The sequence below is a fragment of the Octodon degus genome, unplaced genomic scaffold (assembly GCF_000260255.1).
Source record: "Octodon degus isolate 3935 unplaced genomic scaffold, OctDeg1.0 scaffold00089, whole genome shotgun sequence".
NCBI classification, from domain to species: Eukaryota; Metazoa; Chordata; class Mammalia; order Rodentia; family Octodontidae; genus Octodon; species Octodon degus.
Window position 1 is genome coordinate 6,099,259 of NW_004524665.1, and position 8,886 is coordinate 6,108,144.

General features: G+C 53.6%; 1 protein-coding gene across 7 annotated transcripts in view; it reads left to right on the plus strand.

The window, feature by feature from the left end:
- Positions 1–6: 6 nt before the first annotated feature.
- Positions 7–8,886, plus strand: part of Agap1 (ArfGAP with GTPase domain, ankyrin repeat and PH domain 1) — a 473,220-nt gene continuing 464,340 nt past the window's right edge. For all 7 annotated transcript variants that reach the window (XM_023722112.1, XM_004637336.2, XM_023722113.1 and 4 more), the window contains exon 1: positions 7–186. In XM_023722112.1, coding sequence (XP_023577880.1) covers positions 24–186 — 163 coding nt within the window. In that variant the 5' untranslated portion in view covers positions 7–23. The remainder of the gene's footprint in view (positions 187–8,886) is intronic.

An 8,886-nucleotide genomic window follows, 5' to 3' on the forward strand; every position in this document is an offset into this window, starting at 1 on the left:
GCTCCGGGCGCGGCGCCTGCACCATGAACTACCAGCAGCAGCTGGCCAACTCGGCTGCCATCCGGGCCGAAATCCAGCGTTTCGAATCGGTCCACCCCAACATCTACTCCATCTATGAGCTGCTGGAGCGCGTGGAGGAGCCGGTACTGCAGAACCAGATCCGGGAGCACGTCATCGCCATAGAAGGTGAGGGCCGGGCCGCCCCGGGGCTAGTAGAGAGCGCTAGGGATCCGGCGACCCCAGCGCGGCGGGGCTGTAGCGCGCGTGTGCATGTGTGTGTACACGCGCGCCGGGCCGAGGCACGCTGCTGCCCCGCCGAATGAGGGAGCACTGCGGGCTTCCTGCCCTGCCAGGCCGGGTGCGCCGCAAGCCTGCCGGGGAAGATGGGACGTCAGCATCAGTTAGGTAATGGACAATAGAGTCTCTCCCCGGAGAAAGTCGCCGGAGTGTCCCGGCCGGCCGACGCCTGAGGGCAGCTGGTTGGGGATGGCGCCATATGACCCTTGACAGGTTACCAGGCCAGGGCCAAGCATCTTGCTGGACACTGAAGATGTGTTTTGAGAGGCGCTGCTGCTGGAGTGCTGCTCTGGCCAGCGTGCTAAGGCGCTGTGGTTCTGCCCCCGAATATATCTGGGCACAGGGTAGCTGCTTCCCTGGGCTCAGGACATGCAGAGAGCCAGCCCAGGCCACAGGCAGCATCTTGCCAGGTGTGCCGTCTCTTGTGCTGCTCACAGGTTGTGTACCCAGAGTCCCAGGTTCAGCTAAAAGAGTCTTAGCAGAGCAGAGCGTCCCCAGCAGAACGGCCTCACTTTGACAGACCTGGTGCTCGCGAGCTACCCAAATGGAGGATGCCATAGGACCACTGTTGGGGCCAGTCAGGCAGAGCACTCCTCTCCTGCTTGCCAGCAGGGCTGCATCCCTGCAGGAGGGCCAAGGTAGCGTTGGCTGCCCTTCCTGGACTTGTGTTCTTGCTGGACGACCAGGGGCTCCCATTTCTTCAGGATTGTTTTTCTTGTTGATTGGGTCCTCCAAGGACTGACCTGGGGGAGCAGGTGGCAGGCACATGGGTAAAGTGGAGGCGTTGCTTTTGAGCAGTGACAGTCAAGGCCTGCAGAGTGGCTGGCCTGTAATAGAGCCCTGCCAGAGGCTGGGAAGACCTCTGCTGAGGAACGCTGGGGTGGGTGAAGGATGCCGGGAGAGTGTCTGTTAGCAGGTGTGGGCATCCGGAACTCCCAACAGGGAGAGAGGGCCTTCCCCACAGGAGGGCTTTGTTTTGACACTGCAGTCTCTGCTCCCAATCCCTACACCTCTTGATTTGAAACTTGCCAGTTAGGTGCAGAAGGTGGATGTTTTGCTGAGACCCTTGGCATTTGGCAGCCTTGTGGACTTGCACGCGTCCTGGCCAGGCTGGCTGACAGGGAGGATCACAGCAGCGCTGCAGCCTGCGGAAGCCTGTCTCTGAGACACCCCCTCCCGCCCCAGTGCACTGGCTGCCCTTGGGCCACTTAGGATGCCTCTTGTGTCATCAGGAGGTTGGGCAGGAGACCTTGGGACCTGCATCTGTCATCTGCTCACCACGCAGTGTTGCAGCCGGGGGCCTGGGTTGATGTTGGCAGTGGTGGAAGGCGTCCTGCTTAGTCTGCCAGCTCTTTGGCTGCATCCATGAAGTCTGATGAAATACTTGGAAAGCTGGTGCCAGGTATGCAGCACACCTGGTCGGGAGCACTTGCTGCAGCCGTGAGGGGAGCGCTGTGGTGGAGAGTGACTCACTGTGCCTCTTTTCTGGTTCCCTTTCCTGCACTTGGGGCTCTGGAGCACTTCCCATGGAGCAGTCTGACTTTCTAGCAGGAGGACGTGGCTGCGTTTATTCATTTTCTTCCTTCCTTCTGCATTTGTGTGGTTCTCAGTTGATTTTTAATCACTTGATCCCTACCTTTTCAGAATGAGACTTAACCACTCCTCCTTGGCTGGAGTCCTTGTTATTTTTAATAAGGTTCAGGGTCAGTGGATGGTTCCTGTGTGGGGCTTTGAAGATGCTGTTACTTTTTCTTAAAAACAGGCATGTCTGTATTGTCCCAGCAGTAGCTAACTTAGAGAGCCCTGAGAAGCGCTCAGATAGGATTCTGTTCTTGGCAGTTATCAACAGTGCACTGAAGTTTATTTGTGTAGAATTTCACTATAGGTCCCGGGGCCTTCATAAGCTCCTTGTGTGGCAGGGGCAGCCCAGTGGAGCAGCGTAGGCCAACTTTGTTATCTTTAGAGAGCAAGGTGTGGTGGTTTGTGGGGGACAGTGCCTTCCTGAACATTTGGTGGAACTTGCTCCAAGCCTGGCCTGGACGTAGGATAATTTGGGGTCCTGGTCTTGGCTTCCCAAGCAGCAATCTTTCAGGACCTCCCCTTCCCTTATTATATTGAAGTTCAGTAGCTATAATGAAATGTTGTCCCTGTTCATGCCGATGTTAAGCCATGACGGATGGAGGCCGATGTCTGCTTCATTGATGCTGTGAGAGCTGGCAGGATGGCTCAGTTATGCCAGGACAACATTTTTGGCTGAGAAGAGAGCTTTGTGGAAACTTGTACAGCTATCTATTTCCTGAAAGAGTCCGGGGGTTGGTGAGGTGTCCATGCCTAGCAGAACCCTAAGTGAGCTTTTACCTGATCACCTGTGAAACCGAACTGGTCTCCATGACTAGAGATGTACATGAAAATCTTCCTAAACTTTAAAATGTCACAATTTCCAATCAGGAAGGCTTGTGCTCTTCATAGCAAATAATTTAAAAAGCACTTATCCCACAAAACAGAAACCTGTTCATTTTAGAGAGTATCAGACTTTTCTCCATCTGTGCTCCCTGTCTGTCTCTCTGTCTGTCTGTCTCTCTGTCTCTCTGTCTCTCTGTCTCTCTCTCTCTCTCTCTCTCTCTCTCTCTCAGGGTCCTGTTTCACAGAGCTGTTTGATTTCCACAGTGTGAGCTGTTTTTAAGGTTATGAAGAATTTCCCAATATACGGTCTCTCTCATCAATAATAGTGCGTCAGCATCTGGCAGAGCTGTGATTTCTTTAAAAGTTCCTGTTTTTTAGCACCTTTGGAGAGGTCTGTGCTGGACGGAGGTGCAGCCTTGTCAGGGTGTTTTGGCGAATGCTCGTTTCAAAGGCAGTTGAAGTGGGTCAGGGTTGGAGAATCTCTTAATGAGCGAATTTAATATCTTTTAGTTGAAAGCGCTCCCCAAGATTCCCACACAAAAATAGGTCAGTAATCTTGGGTGCAGGGATGGAACTCATGTGAGTTCTGCACTCAGTCTGGAGAGTAGCCTGCCTACCCCCAGAAGAAGTGTTCACTTTACTCCAGCGGGCCAGGGGTCAAAAGCGCATAACTCTTAGGAGCATTCTGTGTGTTTTGGATTGGAGCAGCTTAGATTCAGGAGCCGGGAAGCACCTCACTAGGAGCTGTAGTTTGTGTTGGCCAAAGCAGGTGCCACAGGGCCCAACTGAAATGCCCTGCACCGGCGGCAGCCTGAGGAGGTCTCTGGGGAGTGTGGCACTGTGTGGGGGAGGTTGTGGAAGGTGAGGGCGAGGCTGGCGAGGGCGCACACCCACTCATGGTACATACGGGGCGCAGTGCAGTCTGCATCTCAGGCATGGCATTCTCGGGCTCTTCCAGCAAGAGAAGGGACCTGGGTATTGAGGACCTGCTGCTGGTTGCTTTTACATTTGGCTCATCCCATCTCAGGCATCCCGCAGGCACACTGGGAAATGCTGCCTGTAGTGCAGCCACAGGCGAGCAGCCCTGCTGCCGAGCTCTAAGGAACCCGGGACCGGCCGGCCGCCAGTTGCAGCAGCTTGCCCAGGTTTCCTCTCCGGTTCTCCCGCAGAGTCTGTCTGGTGTGGACAGGGTTGAGGCAGATGAGTCAGCCTGCCTTTCTTGTTAAGTAAAGCTTGTTGTTCTTTCAAGGGTAGAGCCTTCATAGTTGTAGTTCAGCTTGCTGGCAGCAGAGCCATGATGCGAGCCATAGGCCAGCCGGCTCCTTCACCCTGGGCAGCCAGGATTCCCAGGTGCCGCTGGGAAATCTGGGCATCATCCATGGTTGGGACCCCAGATGACACTCTGCTTCCGTCCTCCCTAGGGGCTGACCTGCACACACCCACGCTGTCCACTTGCCTGGTGAAAAGCAGCTTTTCACTTGTTTGAGAGCATTTCTAGAAGCAGGTTTGGGAGCTCGTTAATAACATCTGACCCTGCCATTTGAGGGGACCTGGGAAGATGAGGTGGGGTCCACTCATCCCGTGGTACAGTACATTGCTGAGCGCGTGTCCATCAGGGTCCTGAGTGCTGACTGAACTGCAGGGTGATCCCGAAACAGGTGTCAGCTCTGCAGCGTAGAGGGAGTGGGGCCCATGCCCAGGGAAGGTGGAGCTGTGTGCACCCAGCCTTGGCATGGGCTCCCTGACATCTCCTGAGAGGGAAGCGGAGCCCCTGCTGTCTTTCCTGCTGCCCCAGTGTGTGTGCCCTTGCCCATGCTAAGAAGGGCTGCACACGCCCCACGTAGCCAGGAGCGCTGTGCTCCCCAGAACACTGCTTACTGCAGCAAGACTTCCATAAGGGTTTGCTTCCATGTAGAAATTTCTTTACTCTGGATGTTGCAGCTATGTACGTTTAGGGAAACAGACTTCATCTTTGTGCCATGGTTTAGTACCATAAAATAATCGAAGGTCGGGTATTACAGAAAATAACACTCTGTTGGGTTGTAGGGTGGTAGTTGCTTCTAGGTGGAAGACTACTGCCTTACAGGACCTGAGGCCCTGCACACTCTGGTGTCTTTTGATAATCTGTTTTTGTACTTGAAGTTCTGGCATATGCCCCCACTTGGTGAAAGGCCACTTGTCCTGCGAGGCAGGACCCTCTCGAACATCACCCTCGGCTGGCCTCAGCCCATCAGGGCTCCAGCCCTGTGTTTACCTCCTTAGCCGCCCAGCCTTCGGGCTGGGAGCTTTCTGGGGACGTAGGTCAGGTCTTGTTTGTTTGTGACTCAGTGGCTCTAAGCATCTAGCCAGGAAGTGCTCATTGGCCCACTTACTTGCCCATGGACTAGAAAGCCCTCTGAAGAGGGGGTTCTTTTGCACCTCACTGATGGTACAGTGTTTATCCTCCTGCAGAAGTGAGGCATTTTGAAACTTGTCACTGGAGCACAGGAATCAGGACTTGGCACCTTCTGGATTTGGTGGATTACCTTGGATGGGACTGATAAATCATGCAGTATTTGGGGTGGAAATGTGTGACTTTCTGTAGTGTAAGTAGTGGGAGAAAGAATCCTGCTTATAAATCTTGGCAGCTCTCTCAAGCCAGTGATGTAGAAAAAGGCTGACGTTTCTTTTATTTTCAGGTGCAAGTGAATTCCAGGTGAAATGCCTCTGTCTGTGAGGGGACAAATGACAGTTGTTTCCGTCATACAGGAGGTATGACCAATGTATATGGTGAATATTTAAATTTAAAAAATTGATTAGAAAGCTAAGGGTGGTGGTGCATGCCTGTAATCCCAGCCTATACTCCCAGCCCTTGGGAGGCAGAGGCAGGATTGTTGCGAGTTCAAGGCCAGCCTGAACTGCATAGTGAGAACTTGTCTCAAAAAAACAAACAAAAAAGGTTGATTACTGTGGAAGACATATGACTTTTAATCCCGCTCAGGACAGTCCCCCGTGCTTCAAATATACTTATCCCATTGTGCTTGCTGTTTCCTGCCGCAGTTCTGGAAGTCTTCCTTCATGAGCATCCATGTCAGAAATGCACTGAATGCAGCCTGCAAGGGCCTGTGGCAGAGAGGGAGCTTGTGAAGAGCGTTCGTGTGCTTGTCCACTGCCTGCCTCGCTGGATCTGGCACCAGGCAGCTTTTGGCTCTTCCCCAAGGTCAAAATGGTCATGAAAAGTCAACATTTTGAGTCAGTCCAGGCAACTAGAACAGCCCAATTAGAGACACTCATTGAAGAGGTCTTCCAGCGCTATTTCTGGGGAGCTTCTTGAAAGTGGCCAGCTCGGTGATGGGATGAGTGTGCTCAGAGCTGGGGAGGATTCTGGGGGAAATTCACGGCGGTGCCTTCTTAAGAATCACTTGTTCGCTGTGTATGTCAGCCATAGTTTTTAGCACTTAGCTCCGTGCGGAGAGCTGGATCTCAGACATGAACACTAAGCGGACCCACCCAGGGCTGACAGCTGTGTCACAGGGACTTTGACCCCACGTCACCATGCTTGCAAGCCCGTGTGTGTGCCGGCCCGGCACCCCGTGGCTGTCCAGGAAGCGGTTAGCTGGCCTTTTCTTGCCCAAGGACGGGAGCTCCTGATGCCCCCTTCCTGCCCAGTCTCAGGCTGTGGTTCCCGGGGTCTGCCGGCTTGTCTTCTGGGGAGCACTGGTGTGTAGTGCAGTCCGTGCTGTCAGATGGGCCGCTTCACTACTTACTGCAGTGATATGGCGGGTGGTGCATTCTGTTGCAGCCTTCTCCGGGGCAAAAGAGTGCCTCCCTGAGCCAGGAGCTTGTGCTGTGGGCAGCTTACAGAGCCTGGAAGAGTCCGAAGGAAGTGACTGAGGAGAGAGGACCGCTGCACCAGCCGCGGGGACTCTGTTCTTTCCTCCCCTGATGCGGTCCAGACCATACCTCTGCTTTTGTTGAGACTCAGCTCCCTTATTTTGCGTCCCCCCTTTCCCTGTGTACCCTGCGGGTGTTTATACTTTGCGTCTCTCGCTTGTTTGAACTGCAGGTTTGGTTTGTCTCCAGTTTCTCTGGCCTCAGCCAAGCCCGTGACCCCTGTGAGCCCCTTTCCCGGTACCCTAGAACCCTCTCCTTAGCTTGAGTGATTGAGTCTGGCAAAGCCGGATGAGGCTTAATTATTTTTAAAATCCAGGTTTGGGGTTCTGATCTGGTACTTAGCTACATAATTCCTTCCTTTTGTTAAGTACCTTCCTCCGAGAAACAAAATGCACTCTACAGATGTTAATCTCTGGCTTTGCAGCATCTGTTATTTTCAGTCTGCGATCCTAGGGCACGGCTCTGTGTGTGCCCAGGGGAACCTGCTCCCGGGGCCGGTGGCTGCTGGCTGCGGGTTCATGTTCCACTCAGGGACCTGCGTGCGCACTCAGAGGACACGTGCCTGGGTCCAGTCTCTTCATCCTCCAGTGCCGTCTGCTCAGAAGTGACCAGGGCTGGCAGGGGGCATCTGGGTATTGTCTGGGGTGGGGAGAAAGGCGAGCCAGTGCCGTCCCAGCAGAAGAGGCTGTTGATGGCTCCTTTGACTAGCCAGCCCCGTAGGTTGTTTGTGAACAAGGTCGGGACATTTTCCACAGAGAGCAGACTAAATATAGGCTTGAGGGTGGGGACACGGTGGCCTGGGAGGGGGCTGTCATCGCGCTGGCATTGTTTCTTCCACTGGTAATCAGGGCTGCACCAGCCTGAACAGGTGGCACCCCGAGCTCTCAGGGAACAGCTTGGTGTTTTTGTTTAACCAGGGGCTCATTTGCAAATTTCACACTTCTCCCGCTGTTTGACGGGGATTGTCTCTTTCGGGCTGCAGTGCTGGAGCATTTGTGCTGTGTTTCTACACAAGTGACTGTCTCAGTCTTAAACCGGCTCCTGCCGGCTGGTTGTCGTTAGCATCATGGCTAGAAGCTTTTTTCCCCCTCTCTGTCTTAAGAGTGGGAAATGCTTTTCATGGTTCTGGGAGAAGAATTCAAATAATTACTGGCCATGTTCACAAATGGTTTGTTTGGTCTTAGAAATGTCAACATTCAGCATGCTCAAACAAATAGAACCATGTTGATTTCCAAAGCCTCCCCAAAGCTACTGTTGCTGTGTTCTTAGTTATCTTGTCTTCCAGGGAGAGCAGTCACTTTAGGAAGAGACTTTAGTTTTGATGGAATGGCTTACTTTTACTTAATAAGGATATGCTAGCAGCATTGAGGATGCTTGGAAGGAAGTTTAAAAAAGTTCTTTTTTAAAATGAGTGCAGCAAATAACAAGGCTTTAGTTTCGTGGAGGAATTTTTGCTGTTTCTGTTCGTGGTGGTGCTGGGAATCGATCGTGGCACCTCACCCATGCTCGGAGATCACTCTCAGGGTATGAGGCCGGATGGATCTGTGTGTCGGTGGGCTTCAGCACGACTTGGTATTACTGTAACTGTTGGCTGGGTTTTATGACCGTTTGGCAGGCGGCTCTTGCACCACTGCCCTGCAGCCCTGCAGCCCTGCTCCAGGAGGACAGGTCCTGAGTTTCCAGGGAGGGTACTTCTGGAAGCCACTCTGGGTCCTGAGGCTCTGCACTCCCGTGCCAGTGCTCGCTTTTGGCCCTGTTGGTGTGGCTAGGCCTTGCGGGTCCCTGAATATAGTTTATTACCTGGCACTTGGGTCTGGGGCTGCTGCAATACAGAGCGCTTTAGCCTCTCTTTGGGGCCCCTTTTCTGACAGAGCAGTAGAGATGGCCGTGTTGTAGGGGCAGCCTTTGCAGCCCACCTGGTGCGGCTGGTTTCAGGTCTGCAGGAGGCAGAACTTGTGCAGTGGGGCCTGGCAGCACCTCCTCCGGTTAGACGCTGCACCCTCTGCGGGGCCCAGGATCCTTTTCTGCTGTCCTCCCTGTCCACGTAGCTCCCATGTTTCAGCTGTCAGGGACAGCATTGCCGGCTGCGCTCCCTCTCTGTCCTGTGGTGCCATGTGGCCCTCCTTTCTGTCAGGGCCAGGCTGGGAGAGGAGGAGCGGGTCACATCACAGCCCACAGGTCTGAGAGCCCTGGCGTGGCCACTTCCCTTCACTGTCTGACACCCAGGGTGGTAGCTGTTTTGGAGCCTCTCCCCTCTGACCTTCAGCCTTTCAATTATTTGCTTCTAAACAAAGATCTAAGTGGCTTATGCGG